The 27,060-nt window shown below is 42.1% G+C and overlaps 2 protein-coding genes across 2 annotated transcripts in view; both read right to left on the reverse strand.

Moving 5' to 3' along the window:
- Positions 1–1,084: 1,084 nt before the first annotated feature.
- On the reverse strand, positions 1,085–7,351 carry LOC139301658 (PALM2-AKAP2 fusion protein-like; the record flags this gene model as incomplete). The annotated part of the gene is made up of 7 exons (XM_070925100.1): positions 1,085–1,228; positions 2,595–2,633; positions 3,547–3,725; positions 3,959–5,405; positions 5,644–5,745; positions 5,851–5,949; positions 7,031–7,351. Coding segments are annotated over 7 exons (2,331 nt in total), but the record flags the coding sequence as incomplete, so codon positions are not given.
- Positions 7,336–27,060, reverse strand: part of LOC139301659 (paralemmin-1-like) — a 58,588-nt gene continuing 38,863 nt past the window's right edge. Inside the window, exons 8-10 of the mRNA XM_070925101.1 lie at positions 26,462–26,547; positions 7,709–7,959; positions 7,336–7,393 (exon numbers count right to left, since the gene is read on the reverse strand). Coding sequence (XP_070781202.1) covers positions 7,366–7,393; positions 7,709–7,959; positions 26,462–26,547 — 365 coding nt within the window. The 3' untranslated portion in view covers positions 7,336–7,365. The remainder of the gene's footprint in view (positions 7,394–7,708; positions 7,960–26,461; positions 26,548–27,060) is intronic.

Here is a 27,060-nt window from a genome sequence, read left to right on the forward strand (position 1 = left end):
TACGTCACTGCAGAATAGTGTTTTATACACAGACTTTCTATCTAATGTGGTTGCGTATTTTCTCTAAGGTCTACTGAAACTGTAGTAATACAGAATAGGAGAAGATAAAATGCATCATACATATCGTGCATCCAACAATTAGTGACTGGTCTAAGGCAAAAAAATGAACCTTGATGCTAGTTTTGCAAATTTCCTCGCTAGCATTCAACAGTTCGAGGACGCTGACACTCAAATCGGCACTTAAGATTTAATGCAGATACTTGAAAGGATCGAGAAAGCTCCCACCAACATGTCATATTGTGTGTTATATCTGTACTGTGGTGTACTGTGGCACTGCAGGACACAGAAGATAAAGCTTTCTGAAAGTGATGCTTCCGGGTGGTTCAGTTTTGGGAAAACATCGCAGCATCCTCAAATCCAGGTAAAAATTATTCTGAAATAACAGAAATGTCAACTTTCAGTCAGCCATTTCTTGATAGTCACTCTGAACACACCTGGTTGTTGTTTGCATCTTTTTATGTCCTGTTGGTAATGAAAACCTTTCCACACATTTTGAAGGTGATTGGGGTTGTTACCAAGCACCCATTGCCAAAACAACAAGTCCCAGGCAACCTGTCAAAATAAAATCTTTAGATTTCAGACCATATTTCAATAACGAAATTACAGGTAAATGAAAAGTCCTATGAATATTTAAGTCATTCAGCGTCTACCAACTAGTAAAAACCTTTTTTATCCCAAATACACCTCTGAACAGCGCTCTTAAACCACCGTTAAACCTTCTCAAAGTGTCTCCAGACTCACCTCAACACTTCAAATGTCTCTCACATGCTCAGTCACTCAACATACTGATGCGCCTTCAATCCTCAGGTCCAAAACACCACAACTTGATGCATCCCTTCGATGAGCCCCATTGGTCAAGTCAGTGGGTCATGTGATCATCAGAATACTATTAGTAAAATAAATACTGTTTCCTTTCTCTGTCCTTTATCCTTCGCTTCCTCCTCATCCTGTTTGCATTTTTCCTTCAGTCTCTTCATCCTCCTCTTCCTTCTCCTTTCCACTCAGCCCCTCAGAAAGGAGCTGTTTACTCCTCCTCCTCCTCCTCCTCCTCCTCTTCCTCCTCCTCCTCTTCTTCTTCTTCCTCTCCTTCCTCATTGGCGTAGATACCGGCTTCCCACTTTCGTGCCATGTCACTTTTCCTCCTGGTGACACGAGTGGCCTCCAGAACCTGTCATTACAAAACAACCCGTCAGATACATGCACAGTCAGAGCAATGTAACAGTTAGCATGAGCCAGCTATTTACTGATAAAACCCATGCTCTTTATATAGGGGATATAAAGGCAACACAATCACAAAAAGAAAACACACCACAGTGACTTTAATATGGCATGCAGTGTATGTCAAAAACTGAGGGAGCGCTTGGTTAAACCATCCTGCCGTGAAGGTCTCACAACTTATGACCTTAAGTTGAACCTATCCACCAAATGAAGCGCACCTGCAGTATTTGACAATAAAAACACATTTTACACCATTTCAGGGAAAGTTTCATGCTTGAGCACTGGATTTGTTCCATATTTTATGTTCCCCGATCACCATCGCTTTCACACACACTCATGCCAAGACACACACAAACATATAATCACATCTTCACACACAGGGAAGTTTTTTTGTGAGCATGAATCCACGGTGAAGTGGATTGTGGGTAGAGGTGCTTTGTTTAGGTCTGACACAGTTACTGAATAAATGTTTTTCACTGAGCCCTATGCAAGCTTTTAATCTACTGTAACTATGACCTCCAGTCGATGATGATCGCAACACAGACGTCCACCACAGAGACGTACAACTCAGAAAAGTTTTAACAGTTAATGCATCTTTGAATGCCTCTATATATCCAATTGGTAGAAAAATACCATTATTTATTATCTATATATCCAACATTTGCACATTCATAAAATGTAATGTAATGTCATTAGCTATTAATTTTCTTCTAATACTTTTAGCGCACATCTTTTATTTGTTTTAGTTTTTTAAACCGGTGATGTACAGTATATGTTTTGTATACAGGGGGCAAGTGCATAACATTATGCATGGGGGGGGGGGCAACCAAATCCATGGACAAGCACATGCAGCACCACAGAGCACAACAATACGGCAGTGAGACCACATGCAGACCTGGGACCAGATAGAAAACTTTGTAGGTTTCTTTCACAGGGTTTCAAACTAAAAGAATACATCCCCATCTATATTTTCTGTTTATGTTTCCTATCTGGGAGGCTGAGTGGAGTGACACTTATTGTTGACTCATCTATGATGTGTACATTTAGTGGATTACCAGCGGAAATCTCCACTCTTATGACTTGAACTTTCTCTTCTTTCATAGTTCACCTGAAATAACCCTCATGAAAACAAACGGCTTCAAATCGCCATGAATAAGCAGTTCCTTCAATGAAATGTGATAAACACATATATATAAAAAAAATCTACATATAGACAGGAATGTATTACTTTTTCTAACAGTTTTCTCTTTAGTCTGACCCAGGTCTGTCAGTAAAGGTGATAAATGGAGCGAGCAGGTTTGGGGTGCAACAGGTACCTCGGTGGTTACCTCGTTAGCCAGCAACAAACGGGCATACTGACCGACCAGCAGGAGGGAAGCAACAGTACATATAGTCAACACATGTGATGTCATCAGGGATGAACAGTAACAAGATCAGCAACAACATCAGATGAGCCTGCTGCATGTTCAAGATAAATGCAGGTAGATATCTTGAAAAATGCTATGAATGCAATGTTTCATTGTCAGTTTATGATCCGCTAACGGTTGTAATGTAATGATTCCCTCAAGCGTCTCTTTTATTGTATTTTTATGTTAAAGCGAGTGTGCTGTCTGGTGCTCATGAGTTAAGAAAACAGGTCGTGTCTTAATTTTCTGGTTATGCAACTTTTTTCCATCATGTAAGCCGTTTTGCAACTGAACCTTTACAAACAGTTTAGTCTGCCAAGATTCAATACTTCCTCTCAAGGGAGACCTAATTCTGAACAACGAAACACTGCCAGAAGTAGCCTGGAAATAAAAGACCTATTCAGATACAAAAAAAAATGAGAAAAGATGGACTCAGGACAGAAATCCCCCAGCGTCTGTGCCTTACTTTTAGTTTCACTTCTTCCTTCATGGCTGGGAAATTCCCTTTGGTGTTGTACAGTATTTGCTCATGCCATGGGGGGAAGCATTCAACCGTGTTGACATTAACAAATCCCAGTGAACCACGAGAGTCAAACAAGCACGTAATGTGTGATGAGCTGCAATCACCTTATTACTTTCACTCACTGAGATATATTTTGGAGTCATGTTGCATGCTCTCTGTGGTCGGAAGTTCAACAAGAACTTCTGTTTCATTTATATATTTATCATATTTTAAAATTTTACCAACCAACAAACAAGGGTTACACTAGCTGCTGTTCACTAAAAGTAAAGTAAAAGTTTTTTTTTGTAACAAGTCTTCCAGTCTCTCTGCTAATTTAGTTTCTCCAGGTTTAATACTTACACTGTTGTCCTCCAGTTTCTCCCTCCTCTTCACCTTGTGTGACTCATAGTCTTCCATAAGCGTCTGCATGAAGTTTTTGGGCCGTGATCCGCCAGAGTCTTCGCTGCCGGCGTCAGACAGGGCTCCTTCTGAGGGTGAGGGCGAGACAGGCGGCGCAGGTCGAACCTTCTCGATCTTTCCTGCACATCAGAGAAAGTTTGACACATGATCAATTAGCATGATCACACCAAGAATGAGCAATTTTCTATACCCTTTCTCACAACTGACACAATGACACACAGGCACAACTAATAATATTAATGATGACTGAATTGAATTTAGTTTTTTTTTGTTCTAGTCTTTTGCATTCTGGATCATTGTTATAGCCAGGTGTCTCATTCAGGGACAAATGAGAAACACGTTACTGACTAACCTGGTGCTGTCCTCGCTGTCAGTGTGAGTCTAGCTGGCAGGCTGTTGCTTTTCATCTTATCTGCTGGGGAAATGGTGGTTTGCCGCATCCCTGTCCTCATGTGACCATGACTGCTGCTGGAAGCGTTGCTGGGGCGGACGACAACAACGGGCAGCGTCTCCCTCTGTTTCTTCAGCTCCTCCTCTCTCTGCTGAGCTGCTCGGATCTCCTCCTCGATCATTGACAAAGTCCGCTGCTTCTTGGAGCGCAAGCGGAACGGGCCGCTGGCCGGCTCAACCTCCGGGGCTCGAGATGCTGCTGCTGTGCTACGTAGCTCAGCCGCCTCTGAGTATTTACTGAAGTAGCTGAACTCTGGTTTCTCTGGGCTTGGAGGAGAAGGGGGGCGGTAGACTGGGGTTGGCCTGGGAACTGGAGCCGCTGCGGCAGGGGCAGGAACTGGAGCCGGAGCTGGGGCTGAGGAGGCTAGCGCTCTGGCGTAAGAGGACTGGATTTTGATCCTGGGGCCTCCATCTTTGGGTCTCTGAGGTGGTGAGATGGGTTGAGAAGGAGGCGGAGAAGGCGTCTGGAGCTCTGGCTGCTGTGCTGGACTGGAGGGCCGAGGCGCCTGCTGTGATTCTGAAGGCTCTTGGTAAACGACTCTTACCTCTGGCCGTCTGTCTGGCTGAGGGGACAGGTTGGGTGGAGCAGGACTGGAAGACACGGGTGATTGGAGACTGGGAGCTCCACCAGAAGACACAGGAGAGGAAGAAACTGGCACTGGGCTACTTGTAGAAGCTGAGGATGGAGACACAGGGGCGCTCAGCTGTGAAGAATTCAAGTCAGATGGCTGCCACTCCCCTCCGTTCTGAGCTGCCAGGGCATTTTGGATGGCATTTTGGACAAGCACCCCTGCGTGGTACTCCAGCTCTTCTCCTATCAGACTGCCACTGGTCTGCCCATTGACTGGCGTGGTGGGCTGGGGGGTAGGCGGTGACACAGGGGTCAGTGGCAACGGGGTAGGTGGTAGTGAAGCCCCGCTATCGGAAACATTATCCAAGCTAAACACAGTGGTGTCCTGAGAACGGACAGATAAGTCGTCTAATCCCGAGTCAGACTCCTCTGGGTGAAAAGCTGGATGGAAATGGCTCTTCCCTTCCTCCTCCTCTCGCAGGATTGTCATTACGGCTCGGGCACAAGTAAATTCTCCCGCAATGCCTTCATCAGACCAGGTCACGTGGCCCTCTCCGGTTTCTGCAACGACGTCTCCACTCCCCTGGCTGCCCCTGGGTATGGATTTCGAAAAGGGTTTGGCGGAGTATATGTGTGGAGCCACGTCCCTCTTGGTCGCCTCCCCTTGCAGAAACTGCTTCCTGGCAGATGAGAAGTCGATCTGCTCCTCCACAATGTCCACCTTCCTGGTTAGCTCCGGGTCAAAGGTCACCATGGTGGGAGGACCTGACACCTGGGGCTGCAAATAGAGATGGGAGGACAGGATACAAAGGAGAGAGTTAGAAGAAAAGAAAGGAACTAAAGGTGAGACAGAAATGTAACAATAACAACAAGAATTGCCCTTACATATATACATAAATATAAAAGCTCACTAACTACTCAACATGAGCTTGGATGTCAACCACACACATTTTGTAACACAACCACTCATCTGCATTGCCTCAGAATGGCATGCTGCCTGTGTGTGTGTGTGTTACCTGTGTATAGGTATAAGTAGGACTTTGCTTCTGCTGTTTCCTCTCCTGGTATTTCTTCAGAGATTCAAGCTGATCTGCGTCCAGCTGTTCCTCCAAAGGAACCTTGAATGAATGAATCAATCAATCAACCAAAGAACCAATCGGTTAGTTGGTCAGGAAGTCAATTTAAATGGTAAAATTGAAAACAAAGATTCAATGGTATGCTACCTCCTGAGGAGGGTTCCACCAGCGCTGGGCGATCCCAGGGTTTTTCTTCACTGCCTGGTCTTTGATCAGCTCCTGGCGCTCACGCTCCAGCTCCTCAACCTGATGGGGGAAATGAACCAGGAGAAGAAGAGAAAGGAGGAGAAAATAATATGAATATGAGCATTTCTAATAGTTTGATATTGGCATAAGCTTTTCTTGATGTATCAGTTGACAGTAGCGAAGTATTTAGTGTTTGAAGTCACTTTGCCCCTGCATGCAAGTATCCAACTTGCAACTAACCCTAACCCCAGTCCAGTCCAACGAGGCCTGTTTGAAGCCTGCTGGCCGGTGATACAGGTAATAAATGCTTTCCATTGCCTCACCCACCAAATGTATTGCCCTTGAGCAAGGCTCATAAGCAGTGTGACTGAAAATCTTGTTTTCGAGAGAATTTTGTTTTTCCACTGGTCATCACTTTCCTTACCTCTGATGAAAATTTGAACCACAACTGAAATTTTGGGCACTGCTGTCGCATCATGTGCTTGTGTTACTCAGAAATGAACTTACGACACACTTTCAAATTTCATAAATCCTTTGTTTCAGGCTGATATTTCTTGATTTCATGAATTGCTAAACTAAAGCGCATTGTGGTAAGTACACTATAAACTCATACAACACTGTAGATGAAGAAAATACTACTACTGTAGCTTAAAAATACTTTTTATTATATATGTATTTCAGACCTCTGTTGACAATCATTAATACAATTTTCAATATTTCTTAAGTCTTTTTTTACTTTTGGTTTTAAAATTGTTACAATATAAAGGACTAGACTTTTAGACAAGGATCGAGAAGTATTAATACTGTCAATATTTTGTTTTGTTCTTTTTATCGTGTCTCATACAACAAAGCAAGCAACTTATACTCATTGACAAAAGGCAATAATCACAGCCTGACTTTAAATGGACTAATCCAAGTAAACCTTTATTTATGCTTGTTCACATTATGTTCATTTGGTAGGACTTACTCAAACATACTGTAACTGTCTTGTCCTTTCTCAGAACTCTTATTACTTATTAATACTTTTGTCAACACAAACACTGAGTCTAGATTCAAAACAACAGTACCGCTGTATTGCTTTTTCAACTGTGTGTCTGCGTACTGTATCTGTTACAGCTGATACATAATCTAAGCCGTTTACCTCCTCTGTGGGTCGTCTCCTCGTCACCCTGACCTGCTGCCCCTCTCCGGGGGAGAAGAGCTTCGCTGGCCGTCTCTCCTCCTGAAACGCTCTCAGCTCAAACTTTGCCCCGCTGCTCCCCGACTCCTCTCCCTGCACGTGCCCATTGGTCCTCGCGGCAGGGTCCTCCTGGTGGAGGAACGTGGTTTGTCTCTGCCCCTCCACAACGATTGATTGGTGATTGACAGGAGAGGAGGCCGACACACAGACAGAAGGAGCGTTTCCATCTATGCTGATTGGTCTGGTGTGTTCTGATGGAGAAGAGTTTCCGTTGGTGGGTGTTTCTGAGGCGGCGTCTAAAACCTGGTCCAAGTAGCAGATCTCCTGTAGACACAGCAGATAAACAAATTGCTGTTGTGTGTGGCTATTGTACTATAATGTTCACCAAATTCCTCCCACTGTTATAGTCAGGGGATAATATGCAGATGAGATCAGCCATATCACTATCCAGTAGTAGCTATTGAAGGGTGTGAACATGCAACTTCATGGAAACGGTGCCAAATTAACTAAATTACTGAGCCATATGTGGCAGAGGAAACCCCTGTCTGTTTAGGCTAATATTGATCAGAATGCTGAAAAGAAAAAAAAAACCCAGCAAGGGTTTTGATGTTGATCTCCATTCCAAAAAAGAAACTTAACATTTGAGCTGGGTCTTGATCAGAGAACCTGTATACCTGCACCACCTCGCTGTCGGGAGTCTCTACTTTCACACCATCTGCATTGTGGGCTCGGTTACTGGGGCTGCTGAGGCAGCCATGTTGGATCTGCTGGCTCTCCAGCTCCATGGTTGCTGGCCTGTCAGTGATGACGCTGACCGATTCCTGGAAACTGACGCTCTTCAGGGCTCGCTCTCTTGGTATTGTGTCATCCTCAGCTGCCCGCCACGATTTCTGTGTCAACAAACAAACAAAAGACACGAGGTTCAGAGATACTGTACGGAGAAGCTGCACACTGTCTCAAGATCACTTTAATAAAAACAGGAATTACTTAAGATTTTTCTCAGAGAGGTCAGATTCTTCCAAATTTCAAAAAAAAAAAACACACACACACACCTAAATCTGTCTGTCTGCATTGCAGTAGTGCAGTGTGTTCAGTTAAACCTACAGTATACAGCAGCAGCAGGAGTGTGTTCTGACTGGCTCCCACCACTAGGGGGCGCCAACGTCCATGCTGCTGCTTTTTGACAGACCATAAAATCTGCCACAGTGCTGAAAACTGTTGTGTCTTTGTTGAAAGACCTTCACAGTTCTGTGAAGGAATCGGTATTCTGAATAATAATTCAAATACAGTCACTCTTCCTGCCAAACATTTCTTCTTTTCCACAACTATTACACAACAGCCAAACTGGCAGGTGGGATGGCAGATAATTCATTTTATAGTTTTTGGAGAAATGTTTCCAAAGAAGAGAAAGACGTAGGGAGCTATCATGAGCTTTTACAACTGTGGGTGGGGACAACCAAAACTTTATGTTCCTGTATCACTGGAAAGTCAGTTGTCAGCAAAGATACTTCAGGTTCTGCAGCTTTAAATATATTTCAAGATGGATAGCCTCACATTTGCTCTGTTACACACATTCACTCCCTGCATCTTCCCAACCTCAGCTGTTCACGGAGCAGTTTCACTGGTGTTTTTGAATTAAGTGCCTGGCTAAAGGCCACATCATTAGTAGTTTCTATGAGAAGAATATGTCTTCCAAAACCTTAATTGCCCTGCTGAGTTGGTCACGCAGCCAGTAGAAAGTGGTCGTATAACTGCTAGACAGCGAAATAAGTTGTAAAAAAATGCAATAAAATGCCCCTCAGAATGAAATGAAATCTTACTGTAATACACAGCATATGTTATGAACAAACACAAGGAAAGAGGAACACTTTTATCCAGTGATGTAATTATAATATTGACAAATAACAGTTAACAGTTACTCAATACAATTATTATATTATCACTGAAAAGTATGAAGCAAAAATCACCAGTTAATGCAATACTGTGATGTTACATCAATCATCGTTTCTTTGTGACTTCATTTTATTTTCTAAACTAATAGAAATGTATAACCTTAATACTTTACTGCCACACCAACTGACTTATCTATTGTGGTAGAGATTTCACTGACAGTGTGATTTATCCAGAAAAGGAATGTACAAACGGGGGTCGAGTGTCTGGTTAAAGGACACGTCGGCATGCAGGGATCAAACCTGTGACCCTCTGTTTTTGTGAACCATCCGTCCGACACATTCCAGACCCACCGTTAGCAAGTAGCTACATTTACACACTCCTGTCTTTACTGACCTCTCTGTTTCTACACAGGCCGCTTAAACAAATACTCTATTGGCTTCCTGTTTTACTGCCTTGCACCCGCAACACCTCTATTCCAAGGATGTGTTTACTTCCATGAGGGATTGTTGACCCCCGTGAGAGTGAGTGTGGTGGTTTAATGAGGATCACTTCAGTGAATTGGCTCACTGTTCAGTTAAAGCACACAAAACCATAAGGAAGAAGTCTTTGCTTTTTACCCTCTTAAAGACTCAGACGCACAACCAGACTGCCAGTTAATGATAATCATGGAACTTTCACCTGATGTGAACTGATGTGAACTATCTACATGAGGCATAGTTTCAGCAGAGATCAGTGGCAGATTTCAGTCAGACTTAGTATCAACAGAAAGAGGGCAGCCTAGCCTTAAATCTAGATCATTTCCTTTCCCTTACCCACCCCTCCTTCTCTTCACTCCCTTTGGGTTTCTTGGTCCCTGTCCCCTCTTCCGCTGAATCCCCCCCTCTCTCTCTTTACTGCTCTTTTTGCATCTTTTCCTTCTTCCATTGCTTCCTCTGTCCTCTCTGAGATTGTTAGGAGTGAAGAAACAGTGGTCAGTGAAGTCACATGGTGGATTATAACACCATGCTTCTCCTCAATAAGCCGTCTCTTATATATACTGAAGCAACACTCTCCTCCTTCTCACCCCTGCTTTCAGTCCTCTATCCTCCCTCCCTCCCTCCTTACCTCCTATCCTCATATCTTCTGTTTCTACTGAGAGAAAAAAATTCTCTGGGGGCATTTTAGTGACCGCTCTGGCTCAGTCACATGCAAATTCCTCACTTTATATTGTCTCATGAGATTGTAATATATATATAAAGACATATATGAGAATAAACACATTCTACTAAAGGAATACCTCACACATTTCCATTTCAAGACTATTGAGACTATATAATGGCTATAGACTAAAGACTATATAATGCTATAATGATAATGCCAAGCAGGTGTTATGTTTACCATGTTCGCCATCTTAGTTTAGTGTGCTAGCAAGCTAATTAGCACTAAAGTTGTTGATAGATCAGTCTGGCCCAAAGTGGTGGACCTATCGAACAACTGTAGTTTCTTTGTTTTCTTCTCTTGACCCATTGTATATACTGTATGTGTATGTGAGTGCATGTGCAGGAATGTGTGTGTGTGTGTGTAGGAGTGTGTGTCCAGCAGGCAGGACAGTACAGAGGGGGAGGATATCCTGTTACTGCCTCAGGAAAACAGCACTACAGTACAGGAATGTCTCATATGCAATATTATTCTGCTACACACACATACACACAATACACGAAGTGTGTATGTGACTGTAGTTGTGCAGCAGTGCATGCCAGCATGAGGGGGTTCTTTCAAGTGTGTGTATTTGTACAGGAGGTGTGTATTCACGTGTGTTTCTGACTCTTATTGAGGTAAGCTGACATTCCAGACATAACTAGCTGTCCTCAAGGCTCGGACTCTAATACTTGTGATGAGGGACACTGTACACCCTGCCTGGCCAGCTAAAGGAGCAAATGTGTGTGTAAGTGCAGAAAGAAACCATGTAACTGCAATGAAAAAGCTAAAACTCTTCGGTCTGAAAACATCAGAATGTGTTATTACCCATGGACTAAGGTTCCATTAGCATGTAAATACACATAAATGTCTATGTCGTCTATGTATAGCCCTAACAGTCACGTACCCTCACCACCATGATGTGTCAGCTGTGTTTGCTTTTGGGTTTTTCCAAAAAAGAACAGAAAGTTACGTAAAATCTAACAAAGCGAAGACATTTTTACCAGTCTAGCCTAATTTGTGGGTCTATTTCAGGGTGAAGATGTGGCTTTAGAGTTTTGGATCAGCATTAAGTTAAAATGACGGTATTAAGGTTAAAATGTGGGTGACAAGGTCAGATAAGAAAAGGATTATGTTGGATTTTAGGGTTTAGATAAGTTTAGATCACAGTTAAGGTTAACTTATTATTTTATGGCTCGGATTTGGCTTTAAAGCTAAGATTAGGGTAAAGATTAAGTTGCTTAAATATAGCCTAACCCAAAGATCTGAGTCTAGTGTTATAATATCATTAGGCTTAGCTTAAGTTATTGTACTATGCACTGCAACGGTTTTTGTTTAATAACTTTAAAAGAAAAAGAAGAATCCCCCTTACATATCAACCTAGGAGTAATGGTTAAGGTTAGTGGGAGTGTTAAGGTTAATATTATAAGGAGTGGGAATCAATGAATTCAATGGAAAGTCATGGCAAGTATAGTAATACCATCATGAGCCTATCTGAGTCAGCTATGACTGTAATATGTTCCGTCTAAATGCTGTCTCATTCTCCGCCTGTCGCCATTCCCATCACATCTGGAAATGCTTGAGCTCTGACTGTGATGCACAAAAATCACAAACACACACACACACACACACAAACATACACACCGGGCTGCATGCTTGAGACGCAGGGTGTAAGTTAGAAAACATTTACGAGAATATGAATGCACCCGAATACTCGCTGACTGGAAGTGAAAACACAAGACCTTGACGTATCCCACACTCTGCGGTTTTTCTCTATCTCACACACAAACACATTTTCCATGCCTTTTATATGGCGTCATCGGCTTCCATCAGCACATGCTGTAGCAGGAACACATGGCAAATGTAAAAAATGGAAGCCTGATGACGTATGTCCTCAAACACACATACATTCACACACACACTAAGCTCCTGTGTAACCCAGTGTAGTCAGTGTTCCCGGCTCTGTTTCCTGGCTAAATATGATCCCGTATAGTAACTGGAGCCGGCTGCTGGTTCAGCCTGGTGTTCTCATATCCAACCAGCCTGGATTGTGAACCCAGGCCAAACATTCATGATTTCTGTCAGTCTCCACTTTAGACAGTTTGGAGATGTTGAATAAGAGCGACTAAACGAGTGGCTAAAATGACACACCGGTTGGCAGAGTAAGCACATACAGACGGGTGGGCTGGGTGAGGGAGCTCACAGCTGGCTGAAGAGAGGACTCAGTGAGGTCTTCAGGCCAAAGTGTGCAGAGGACGCAGTTCAGTTCTCACGACAGTATGTTGTAACATCTGGACAACCTGCTCTTGAAATATCAATACTCTAAAATAATATGTATCTATAAAAATATGACTATAAAAACAAATGCATGGGTTGGACTTTTGTCTATTCTGACACTTATTCCTCTTTTCTGTTACAGCATTCCAGTTTGCCCTCTGTAGCTGACATTTCATTGAAGCTTGCAGAACACAATATTTTGCAATGGGATCAGAGCCATTAGATTTTATTCTAAGTAGCCATCTACTCCTTTTCTCTCCTTTTTCTAATCACAACAAAATATAATCTATCTAATAAGACAAGACAGACAAGCCATAACAATACCTTAAATGAAATAACAGAACTGTGCCACAACGCTACACAGTTTTATACAGTTAGTACTCACCTGCTGCTATGACAATTACCTTGTGTCTCAACAGTAGATTTCTTTATTTTAGTGATATCTGTAAATCCATGGTGTAATTTTCAAAAGCAAGCTTCCTTTAGTTTAGTTTTCTTTTAATGAGCGTTTTTCCTATTTAGCTCTGTTCACTTGAGTCCAGCCTTGGTCCGTCCTGTTCCAGATAGTGGGAGTGCCGGACTTTTCCCTGGCCAAGCCTTTTCCTCCTCTTCTTCTCCTCCTTTTCCTCCCCTCCCGTCTCTTTCCTCTCCTCCACAAAGCCTCTCCTTTCTCAGTAACATTCCTGCCGGCTGCTCGGTAAGCTGTGATGTCATGGGCTAAGTGTGTGTGTGTGTGCGTGTTCCTCCAGATGCCCTCCCGCACAAAGACCCCATCTATGCAGGCCCTCATACAAACACACACACACACCAAAAACATCCACCCTGTGGCTCCCCACTCCTCCCTTCCTGTGTAAGACCAAGCCCTCTCTTTCCCCACTCCTTACGTATGTCGCTCGCCCACTTTCCCTTTAACCTACAGCTCCTGTCAAAACTGAGGAGATGGGGAGAGAGGCTGGCAGAGAGGCCATGATGAAGAGATGATGACTGAAGAAAGGGGGAGGAGGTGATAAGGGAGGTAATGGTATTTTCTTCTGTCATCATCAGTCTGTTGACTCAGTCCCACATGAGGATTAGACTGATGTACTAGTTGTATTCACCTTTTAATAAAAATGGCTGCTGCCTCATTCTGCCTTAAAACTTCAAAGTATCTAATAATTAGTGCTCCTATATGACTTTACATGTAACAGGCTGGTCTTAATGCTGTTTCAGAGGCTAAATAAGACTTTATTGGAGAAACCATGGCAACTATCAAATAACCAAACAGCTATTGGTAACTTCAATGCCACACTGAAGGCATACAGAAATCAAATTTTAACGTCTCAGGGTGACTTTAAGGCTCCTCGTCTGTATTGGTGGTGTGTGTGAGTGTGTACCTGTTGGGTCATAGGATCAGGCCAGTGGAAACTAGAGCTTAATTAATATATTTGAATATCCGGGCTGAAATATCACATTTTTCTCAAAATTGTGCAACAAAACAAAAGTTTAAAAAATTAAACATACTTCAAAAGACAGTTTTGGAGGACTTCTTTTTGACCTGTACAATAATTAGTCTTTTAACTTGAGGTTTAATGCCCCTGACATTATCTATCCAACTGACTGAAATCAGGGGAGTTTGTTGAGAAGAGCAGGGTGGTCCAGAGGTCAGAGAGGTTATCCTATTCTGTAGCTGCAAAGGAAAGACTGCAAAAGCCATTGTGTGCAAAGCATTTCTCTGGATAACATCATTGTTTACGATGCAAAACAAACAAAACACAGAAATTAAATGTGACTTGTGCCATTAAACAAAATCCTAACACCCCCGTCCCTTTCAAGCGTCCCCATTCATAATGACATATCACAAGTTCTAGGCGAGTTCCCAGGCTAAAAATAACTTGGAGCCATATGATGAAGAGAAATCAGTCACACAAAATTGGGACAGTAACCCAATTATTGCATATGCACTGGGGAGTTCAATTCCTACATGGGTTGTAACACACAAATGGTCATTATGCCAGTGCTGGTGATATATAGAGGGAAGAGCTAACGACTACAGAGTCCAGTAATGGACAAGCTGTGAAAGATGAAAAGAGATACTGTTAGAAAATGAAAAACAGAGGAAAGAGAGGCTGAGGAAGACAGCAGAAGTATATGTGACGGTTTATTCATGTGTGTCTGCGTGTGATCGCACCCTATCTGGGTCAACACCATCCTGTCGATAAAGAGTAGTGCCCAGAGCAGTCTTATGTCATGGAAGTTGATCATGATTGATCAGAAATACAGTGAATGACACACTTAATCATCGCAGCATGCAAGAAAGACACAAATGCCCCTACACACACACACCCGCACATATACCACACAGTACAAACATGATATTGCTGATACAGTAAGAAACCAGACAGAAAAATATGATCAACATGTAAATCACATTTACTCTTTTAGTAATTAGGTCATGTCCTGAATGGCTCCAGGGTGTGCACTTTGTGTCTCCGACCGTGAGCGTGTGTGTCAATTTAAATAATGTCAGTAATTTTGTATATGAGAGAACTGAGTGATGCTTGCAACTACGTTTCTGTTAATCTCAGGTGACAGACAAAGCTAACCACCCTGTGTGAAGTGTATTTAGTCACCTTTGAATCCTAAAGCAGGAGAGTCTTTGATATTCAAAATATGGGTTTTTGGCAGAGTGTGCAAACAACCACTTGAGTGTTAATTTAGAACAGTCAAATATTCACAGTGTCAACATGAGATGAGAACTCCTTAGCTTTGTTAAAACTAGGTGTTGAATTAATAAAGACATAGGTGCACTTTTTCTAATGTATTAAAACAGAGGTTTTAAAGGGAGCATTTAACAGTGTTACGAGTCCTTAAATGAAGCATTACTCTCTATGAGCATGGTCTATTTCTCTCTGTACTTAAAAACGGATTTTGCTGGACATTAAGGAGACATTTGACATTTCCAGAACAGGAAGGAAGGGTTCATAATGATGTCTGAGTTGAGGAGAAAAGTGTCAATTAGCTATTGTACCTCCTAATTGACATGATGTCTGTGTCGAACAAAAAGCAACCCCTTTCACATAATAGCTGCCAATAGCTGAGTCCAGCAGTGCCTGCAGTGAAGGGTAATGCCCTCTTAAATCCTTCAGTCTACGGTCACTTTAAAAACACTCAAGTCCTGTATAGTACACTTTTAAAGAATTAAAACAAATGATGCTGCAAAGTGAAGGAAGCAACTGATTGGATAAAAGCCTATCACAGCTCACAGGTTATCTAAACAGGAAAACCAGGAAGCTGCGCTAACTTGTATCCATGGAAATGGCCCTCAACACAGGAAATACACCAAAAACTAGAGGCCACCTGCACTAGAACACACACACACACACACACACACACACACACACAACCACAGACTACTGGCAACATGCTGTGAAGTTCACCGAGGTCAACATAAGGCAAAATAAATAGTCTGAAAGACAACAACTGGATTGGCCAAGTCAATACAAAATAGATATAAAAACTATGAAAAAAGCATTAAGCATTGTAGATTCTCTTTAGTGTGTTTGAAAATTTGCTTAGTTTTACATTTTAAATTTAAATATTTCAGACCTAGCTTAACCTAATGGATGGTTAGCTGTTAGCAACGCTGAAACAACATCCCCAAACCCACACAAGGACTTCTGGGGATTAAACAGTTCACAGCCAAGCAGTACAGTATCAATAAAGCAATGTCCGTCCCTGTTTGAGAAGCACTAGTACAATAAGGCACACAAGCACAGTGACAGCATACTGCAGCACTGCAAAGGAATAACAAAGAAGGCGATGCTCACCTACCCAGTGCCAGAGAGCTTGAAACAACAACAAGACTGAAATCATGTTAAGATGCCTTTTGAGTTGTGAGAGTTACAGAGGAATGCACCGCTTGTCTGGACTCATGGCAACTATTTGTGTCCCTTTTCAAGTCTCTCATGACACCACTCACGCAGAACCCAGACCCCCCTAAGACCCCTTCATGAAACAACAACAAAGGGCCCGACAGGCGCTACAGGGAGACTCTCAAGGCTGAATACTAATGTTACACTCCACACATACACACACACACGCACATACACTTACGTGTCCACAGATGGAGGGCTCTTCTTAAGCAGAAAGGTCTGTAGTCAGAGAGTGTGACCACTTGTGTGCACAAGCACTGGACAGAGAGCTTGATTAAGACTCCCAGCACAAGTAGAGGACTAACTGGGATAAAACACAGTCTTGCAGTAACACCGAACAGCCATCCATTATGAGTTATGTCTTGGACTGAGTAAAAGCACTGACTGTATTGCTTTTTTTTAAACTGGGGCCCAGATCTGTGTGCACAACAATATTTCATACTGTGAAAGTAAAACAAACTGTACTTTGCTGGGCTTGTTGCCCAGTGAAATGGCACACTGTGTGTATATTATGTGAGCATTAATGCACGGTTGCAAAAATAAGCTCTGTTTAAGACTCCTATGCAAAGTAGAGATCATCCTGATTGCCCTCGACAGATTTATTTGGCAACACTTACAGTTTGCTGTAGATTACATTGCCTATACACAGCTATGGATCATAAGATATTAATCATGTGAAACTAATTACTGACTAAAACTAATTTTATCAAAAGTCATTTACTGACTTCTGTAAGCAGGGACCCAGAAACAGCTATAAAGCCATGAAGTGTAATAAGTTCATTTGATTAGTATGCAATCAACCAAATGGACCGGACGTCTTCAATGGGGAGTAATATGGTTAGATATTACAGAGGCCTGCAGAACTGTGACAATTAAACACAGCCTAATACATATAATATTGCACAGGGTATACTGTCAAATAACCCTGTCACCTACTGTTATATGATATATGCCTATATGTAGGTATATCAGAAGGGATTGGGGGTACATTTTGTATCTGGTTATTTTGAGAGTGAAAAAGTATTCAATTTAAAATGGTATTAAACAGAAAAAAGTTGAATAAACCTGAATTTAGTAATTAAATGTTTGGATGAATTTAAGAGTTAAAATCTACTGCAGCTATGCCAAAAATCTCTGTCATGTTACCTGTATCGTCCACTTATGGCAGGATTGACAAAATGTCATGACCAAATGACAAAACTTTCCCGGAAATCAGGATGCATTGCCAATAACTTTTTTTAGCAGTGTTCCCTTCCTTTCCTCAGCCTAACTTGGTTATGCAACAGTCCAGCTCTCTCCTGCTGTTAATCCAGCATGACACAGTACTTGCTGTCAACTATCATTCCCTTTGTTTCATATCACATCACACACAAACACACACTTACACACAGTGAACACGACAATTCAATGACCACAACCATTTCAAAACACCACCCTTTAACTATACAGTATACAGGTAATGACTGGTTCCAGACTTACAGGCAACACAAACAGCACTACTCAGGTTCATCTACAGCCAGATTAAACTTTATTCATAAACTTTAACTCCAAAAAAGTCTGTTACTAAAATACTGTAAGTAATCTCAAAACTGAAAGACAAATATGAGCTTCTATGGAATCAGACAGACAAACAGAATCAAAAATAACAGGAAGATTGTGCAGGAAACAAGCCGAGGACAGACGTGAAGGAACAAATCTTCACTAGAGGAGGAGGGGGGACACATGGACGGCTGAGTTTGAGGGTTTCGAGGATGTGGTCGTGCCTGCTTTCTGTGTGTGTATGTCAGTTTGTGTGTGAGCGAAGAAAAAGCCACCGAGCATATAATTGTAATCCTTTCCCAGCATGAATCAGTCCATTTAGTATTTTGTCCCACAGGACTCTCAGTGCAGAGACCACACAGTGAGGCTAGCCAACAGGCCACTGGGCAACCCTTGAATAAAATTAAGACATGTGGTCAGAGAATCTAACATGTAAGCTCTTTTTGGAGGGACTTTATCTATAAGCTTCACACACAATCAAAAAATGGTGTATAATGATAAATTGGTTGCTGGTTTCCAAGAACAGATTTATCACAACTGCGTGCTTGTCTGATTTTTATTTAACAGTGAGGTCAATCTGCATCATTAACATCATCAGCCAATCACACGTTAGTACTGTATGACTATGGGCACCACCCATAACTGTTAGCTCAAACCAGCACTTTAAAGTTAGCCTGACCTTAAATGCACTGTTTGAGTCAAAGAGTGGAGAAAGATTAGATCAGTGAGTTACATTACGGCACAACGCTCACTGGGATGGCAGCTAGCTATGTTTAGAAAGCTTGACACACTTACCCCCCCCCCCCCCAAAGCTAGCTAATTAGTTGGTTTGCTATCACTACATGTTGCTGACTGGATAACACAATTTGTCAAAGAAATGCAGCACATTTAGATAGCAAGCCAGAGCTAACACACTTTCATAATAATAGCTCTAAATTTATCGTTTTGAGGAAAAATAAGTGAGTTACTCAATTGATAAAGTGATCATCCTGTCAAACACAAAGAAAGCTAGTCTCAATAGTCAAGCAACTACAGTAAAATCACTGACAACACTACTGATATGCTGACCTTATTATCGATCACCAGCGCAATCTTCTTCAGCATGACTTGATTGATAATGTAACAGCCAATTGGTTACATTATACATATTTGCACTGTTTCTAGAAATAACATCTAGTCCTTATGTTTTGATGATGCACGGCTACAGGGGACCCAGCCTGAGCAGCACATAAAATAATTATTAAAGACCTGCAGCATTAGCTTATTCCCAACATTTAACAGATCAACACTGTTGTCCTAAGAGAGTGAACCTCTTCCCAGTGTTAGCTTATAGCATTAACTAGCTCTGCTCTGCCCCACAGTAAAAAGAGCAGTGTGTTAATCACCTGTCTATTTCAGGAAACTAGCTCATTAGCTGGCAGCAAAGGAGGCGTCACTCAGGAACAAAACAGCCTTGTGACAGCAAACATGTCTGAGCCTGACAACTGCACTATTTCCCATTTATTTAGATTTTTTTCCCATCAGTGCTATTTTCTGTGGTTTCAAAGGAATACCATGGATTCAGTACAATTTTGAAATACAGCAGCAACCACTTAACACCATTCTGAGTGTAAATAAAGTTATATATACACATACATATATATATATGTGTATGTGTATATATATACGACCAGAGAGAGTTAGAATGACATGACCTGAAATAAGCTGACCTGCTGATGAGATTTAAATTGAATTTATTCCTGTCTCTGCTTGCGCACGTTACCACTGCATAAACAAAATGTCTGAACTAATACACTCCCAGCAAATTCCTGAAGTGCATCTTATCAAAATGTTTTCAAATCAAATAAAAACACGAAAACATGAAGTTTGTGAGAAGATTGTCCATTGACTTAGTTCAGCTCCAACACTTAACTCTTATCACTGACTAGTTTTGATATAAAACCAAAATCCAATCCTAACCTTAAGCTAACCTTTAAGGAAAACTCCCCTCAGATTCAGATTCCTCAGAGTTTGTGACGTTCAGCACATTCCAAGAGTTATTGAATGAATTATTGTTATTTATTTGGTGTTCCCTCACTCCAGCTACCTTATCTTCTTCTGATTCAGTTACTGATTTCTTGTATTGTATTCTCCAAATAACTTTTGTCCAGCTGAGAGAGCAATTGCGATCGTGACAGCAGCAGTAACTGTGTAGAGTGAGTTTTTACAGTTAAAGAAAGTGAGAGCTGGGCCCTGGAGGTCTGCTCAGGACTATTTCTTCAATCCTGCACCACTGCCCGCAAATCTGTCAGCCTCATCCCAAAGGAAGATTTTTCTTGAAGCAATGGGGAAAGTGGTAGTTATGCGTCACTTCCCATAGCAACAAGATACTAACCAGATGGTTGAACCTAAACCATAAATCCAAATTCTTGAATTCTTGAACCCTTGAAGAAGTAACAGCAGGCCAAAATGACCTCACTTCCCAAAAATGCCCTGACTTTGAGGGTCCACAGCTCGGCTGGGCTCTCACAGGTACAAGAAATGATGACGGTGCCCCAAGCCCCCCCACCCTCACACATTCTGTAAGTAACTCTGACATTCCAGTCTAAAGCTGGAATGTGATAAAGAGACTTCTGCAGCTTTTCACCACCAAAAACACAGCACTGTGTTATGAGATGAAGCCCTGACATTTGAGGTCAACCTCCCTCCTGACTTCCCGGAACTACAGATGAAGTCTGTGCTTTAGTATTTCATCAAACTGCTTGTTTATTGTGAATTCTCATGTGGAAATGCAATTCAGCTCTCTCTGCTTCTGTCAGGGAAGTAAAAGCCAATTAACATAGTTTTAAAAGTGAGAAATGTTCTATTCAAAAGCAGTTTTCTTGATTATGTATTTTTGTGCTGCATTTTCATTGTCTATGTGTGCGTCTTTGTTGTAAACAGTATTAGAGCCAGCAGGTGGTTTGTGCTTTGCTTTGTGTTAAATGAATGACTTCTATTGCACAGTGCAACAATAGTTGGTGGATGTTGTGGACAATAGTGGGTGGCGGAGGTTGTGTAATGGTGGCCATCACATGGCTGGGTTGTATTGTTGCGTTTCCTGCATCCCTCCAGTTCTCTTCCTCTCTGGAACACAAATACCAAAACACTGAACAAAATCCTTTTCTAAGATGGAATGTGACAAAAAATGACTCTTTGACCTTGTTATGTGCTTCATTCAAACATTTTTCTTTCATTGTCATGTTCAAAGACACAAATCTCAACAGAATATGGCAGTAAAAACCCTGGTTCCTTAGGATGCACCAAACTATGTTGGAGAAATAGCTGAGCCAATCAGCTATGAGCCAGTATCAATTCATACAAAAATGACAGCTATACGTTGACATATTTCTTTGACTGACACGACTAACGATGAGTTAACCGCTCTACCGTAGCTTCTGTGTCGAGTGAAAATAACACAGACAGATAGATAAGTCAGTCACTGCTGATCAGCAATAATAAACACGACATTAGACTGAATAAAGTGAAAACAAGATAGCAATTCAGTTTGATTATCTGGCAATATCAAACCTATATACACTATATATACAGTATATATATACCAATATACCCAAACCTTGCACAATGACTCAGGTGGAATCTATTATTGTACATTTCCTTTATCTATGACATCATGATTGGTTTCATCCCAATTTGAACACATTTTAAGCATTTTAGGCACTTTTGAAAAGTGCCTTCATCTCTTCAAATTTGCTCTTCCCTTATCGTGTCATGGTGGCTTATTTTTGCTGTATTATCAAAGAGGAAGTTATGAGAAATAAACCAGAGTCACACACAGACACAACTGTGTCCCTTCATCACTTTTAACTGTCATCTATTCCCACGGGCCAAACAAAAATAGCCACAAAGTGTAATTCATGCCACAAAGAACTACTTAAAATTCCAGCCACTTCAAACATGCACAAACATGAGAGGGCTTTGTTTAAATGTTGGGGAAGTTATTTTCAAGGTCTCAGTCTAATAGCTGGCCTGAGGGGCACTCACATGATGTCCAATGACAAACACCCCAGCCACAAGTTTTCTTTCCTATTCATGTTATCCATTCATTGTCAGCTGATAACACATACTACATCTGTGAACTGAGAGGTAACAGCATACAGCATATCCACAATGTGGCACAACTCAAAAGATAGCACAATCGTGTATCAGTGACATTAGTGTCCATCTGAACATCGCTGATTTAACTGTTATGTTTGGCACTTCACCCAATACACACGGCAGAGTATCACTCTCTTCCTGGAAGACAGCCAGCAGAGGCCCATCAACAGATCGGCCATTGAAAGGCCATCGGCCAGTTAATGTCAACAACACTTCGAGCCGCGTGAAGCTGAACAGACTTCCTACTAGCATCCTCCACCTCCCTCCTTCACGTTTTCCTCGCTCGCATTATATTCACCACTCCAACAACCCCCAACACACACACACCTGCACCGCCCTTTATCTCTCCTTGTACTCATTGTTTCTTGTCATCACGTCGGCATCTCTCATCCCGTCTCTCCTCCAGTAGCTCATTTCCACCTCCAGTACTGTGTACTCTTGGCTCACCAAGCTTTAGCATCATCAACCTCACAGTTGTTATATAACCTGTGATTGTGTGTGTGTGTGTGTGTGTGTGTGCTTTCTGGGAAGAGGGAGGGGTTAGAAGGAAGACGACATCACTGATAACTTGTTCCTGTCAATGTTCTCACACTCCAGGGTGCTGAGAGGGGTGGGGATGGAAAATGTACTACCACCAGACACATACACACTGCACAAACACACACAAACCTTGAGCTACACTAACGGGCACTGACTGTCTCAATGGGACATTCAGTATGTGGCAGGTACTGTACCTCCTGTCATTGACTATCTAATCACATTGGAGAGCTGGCTGTGATTTTTCTGTCCCTGGGGCTAGCGGAGGTATTGGCAAACACTCAGTCTGAATTGGCAGTTTGCTGCTTCGCGTCGTTATTTCCAGAATCAGCCAGTAATTTCAAATGATGACCAAACAAAACACTGAACGTGGATGATGAGCTATTCTAAACAAAGTGTGGGCAACAAAAACAGATTTAAACCTCCAACACAACTTTGTTTACCCCTCAATTTTGAATGTTATCAGTGTGGAGCTATTGGGCCTCATTTTACTGACACAAATATGTGGATGCTCCAAAAATCTGCCTGAAAAGGTGATTTAACACACAAACCGCCCTTTCTGTAATGAAACATGTTGATAAAAAGCTGTCCTTATCGTACTGATTTGACGCTGCCTTTGCCTCCTTGCTTCCTCTAGCCAGGTGGATGTGTTTGACTGTCTTACTGGGGCACTGCTGTTTATACTGATCGCAAAACAAACTAAAGCTGTCAAGTCCAAGATTAACTAGGAATGAACACATCTCTTTGCAGAGCAACTGTGAGAATGTTCAAGGACGCATGCTTGATGATTTCTGGAGCTTCCATCACCCATTTTGGTATCGTACTCGTCAGCTGCACTCAGGCAAAACGTCAGTAACTGTGCAGTGAGGTAAAATCAATCAGCGTGATTGAAAGTGATGAGAAAACATGGTCATGGTGAGTTCACCTTAGGTTCTTCTGATAACAGCAGGAAGATTAACTTCCTGTATTTAACTAGTAATATTTCTGCTCCATGAGTGTGCATTTTTAGAATAAGTGGCCGCAGTGGATTTGATCACCTGACCCAATATAGGCTACTTATCAGCAAATAACTGTAACATTGAGCTACACAGAAAAAGAGGACCACATTCAATCTCTGATTTGTCTAAACAGCAAAAATGCCTCTGATGCTCTGGTCCAACACCAGCGTGGCAATGTCTGTCCCTCGTTAAACATGAACATTGTTAAAGACTGCAATCAGAGAATTGCAAGTTGCTTGGCAACAGCTACGGGCAAAGGGAAAGATCAGAAACTCACCACAAGAAAATCAGGAGCAAACAAATGAAGTCTGGCTTTAGGTGGTTTGCTCTGAACATGTGCCAGCATGGTTTACTGTGGTTTGATCAGCTGCTACTCTGTGACACACCAGCACAGTCGTGACTGCCTCTCCTTTTTGCCTTTTTAAAATGTGCATTTAATATTCAAAATGCAATCAATGAGTGCTTTTCGGTCAGGGTGGGGCTGAAATTGGGAAACTGACCATGTGCTGAGAAATACTATCACAGAGACCAGATAACACTAAACCAACACTAGATCATGAGCCATTATGATAGCGTGAGGATGGGTAACTAGACTGGACAAAATCAATGTGAGTAAAACAGCAAACATCCAGTTAAACAACATTATAATGGTTTCGATGACGGAACAAGTCGCAGCACCACCAACAAGACTGCCTGTCCGGCTCTGCCAAGTCATTCAGTGTGTGGATGATGGAAACCAGGTTAAGGTCATTTCTATATCTAGGTTAAAGTGATGCAGAGGAGGAAGAGGAGGGGGAGCACAAAGAGAGAAATAGAGACTACTGCAGCAAGCAGTCTGGTCCACTGACCTCCTTTGAATGTCTCTCTCTATCAGGAGAGGAGGGTGCAGTATCCTGTGTCCTCCGCACTTTAAAGCCTATCAGTGGAATTACAGGCCCTGTTTCTATAATTCACACTCATACAAAGAAACACACACACACACACACACACACACACACACAGCTAAAAATGACACACACACCCAAAGCTAACGTTACACTTTCACTGAATATCTATTCCTGAGTTTTCTTTTAAACTTTGTTAAGATATATTTCTGTTGTGTTTTGAGCCATAGTTGTGTTTTAATTCAATCTACCTGTGTGGAGAAAGATGTCTAGCAAAGCGCTGATCCCCCGGAGCTCCTTACGACCGACTAATTAACGGCTAATAACCAGGATTAGTTTTTAACGGCGGAGGCGTAACTGACCTGCTGACCGTTACTTCTTCTTCTTCTTCTTCTTCTTCTTCTTCTTCTTCAACGTTCACCTCGAAACAAAAACGTGACGGCAGCTGCGCACCACCAGCCGGCGGGACGTTAGAGAAACAAACGGACAAGAGAAGTAACGGAACTACGGATGCTCGTGTTAACAGCAGTGATCACGGTGACGGCAGTCCTCTGACTGGGATGACATTGAGCTCCTTTTACGCGCCAGCTTTTCCAACCGGCGGTTCCCTCCTCTTCCTCTCTCCCCCTCTCTCTCTCTCTCTCTCTCTCTCTCTTTCTTTTTTTCTTTCTAGGCACGCGCGCTGAATAATGCAGGGCTCGCGAGGTCCCGGGAGTGTTTTCTGTCCAGTTCCAGAGACAATCAGAGAGCGAGCAGCCAGCGCGAGCTCCAGCCAAGCACAATGAGGCCGACCCGCACGGATCAGGTTACCGCCGTACTGCCTTTCATTCATTTATTCAGCTGCAAAACAATCTGACTGCAGACCAGCTAGCCCCCCCCCCCGGCTCCTGAACCCCACCTCTCTGTCTCCCCACCTCTAGCTCCACCCCCTACCCCCCTCAAATGTGCTCAGGTGGCATTTTCAGAGAAACAAAAACAAACTCAGAACACTCCAGAACTGGCGGCGGTGGTAGGTAAGTACTGTACAATTTAAGATAACTACTTTACTTGAACAATAGCCTATTTATATGTCTGCTACTTCATGCTACTCCATTACATTTAAAGGGGCACTACACCAATTTTATACATATATATATATATATATATATATATATATATATATATATATATATACATATACACACACACAGTTCAGTTGATGGCATAACCCTGATGAGATAAAAATGCCACAAAGTACAGCAAGGCCATATTAAATATATATACATATATAAATACAATGGGTACTTATAACATACTATAGAAACACTGCTGCAGGATGTCTCAGCACACTGCAGAACAATATGCACCTGTAGAAAGGAAGCAATGTGACTGAAAGGCACTCCAATCATGCCCCCCGAGCAGACGTCTAATTCAGCACAAACACAGTCTGTGTGGGAGCACATACAGTACACTGTGCAGGAGTCCAGGCAGACAAATAACAATGATTATCTCACTCACAGCAAACACATTTTCACCTTCTGCTCTTTAATGCCTTCAGGGAAAAAAAAATCAACCCTCAGATATGATATTTGTGTCACTTGCATTTTGTTGCACTAAGAACTCACAGTCCTAACTTGTTCACATTCTCTTAGCACTGTGATTGTCTTGTTCTTCCCATGATTTGTGTGTCACAGGTACAAGAAAATTGGTCGGGAACTCAGGTCGGGGAAAATTTCTGACACACACACACACACCCATATAGCGAACACATTTCTGTGAGTGGCAGTCAAAAAATGGATAATGGAAATTGTCTCTTGGAAGCCTGTAATCCCCTGTAAAAGGTGAACAAATAGTCCCCTCTTTATATCATAAGAAGTTTCCTGGCACCCTGGTGTAGCCCCTTACTCTATTGATGTCAAACCAAGCTTTCTGACAAATGTGTGAGTACATTATGTGTAGAACATCTTGCAGAAACACTTGTACCTTTAAAAGTTTTATATTCAAGTAATCACGCCATTAGTTATACATGAAAACACACTCACACGGATACAGACTACTCACCATGGCAGTGTAAGGATGTCTGGTCGGACTGGGAGCTTGATACCCATTTGCTGTTGTCACGTTAACCCCTGGTGTTCGGCCATAGCCTATGATAAAACAAAATTTGAGTTATTGTTACCGCTGTCATCTTTGTTAACCATCATCTTCTTTCACGTTCATCTGCACCTGTGAGTGACCTGTACATTTCCCAGTGTGTACCCACCATCTCTTTGTTAATGTGCTGTCACTATCAACTAAAGAACATGTGAAGTATCTCCAAAATATTGACTTTTTAAGAACTAAGGAAAAACAGCCCCTTTTGGGCTTGTTATCTGGTTATGAAAGGAGTTTCATACACCCCAACAGGATGGAATAATCCTACAAATGAAGTGAGAACATTAAAATCCATCTGTCTTTCACATGTAAATGTGACACTGTGAAAAGCTAATGACGCAGGCATGCTTCTGACCTGTATTACAGCACCCAACACCTGCTATTCTGTAAAACAGGCACTTATCAGCATTATAAAATTATTTTCAATTCAACTAGAGCAACTGTATTTGCATGACATGGCTGTGTTTTTATCTTGGTTCTGTTCTCTGCTGCTTCAGTGACCCAGT

The sequence above is a fragment of the Enoplosus armatus genome, chromosome 18 (genome assembly GCF_043641665.1).
Source record: "Enoplosus armatus isolate fEnoArm2 chromosome 18, fEnoArm2.hap1, whole genome shotgun sequence".
In the NCBI taxonomy this organism is placed as follows: domain Eukaryota; kingdom Metazoa; phylum Chordata; class Actinopteri; order Centrarchiformes; family Enoplosidae; genus Enoplosus; species Enoplosus armatus.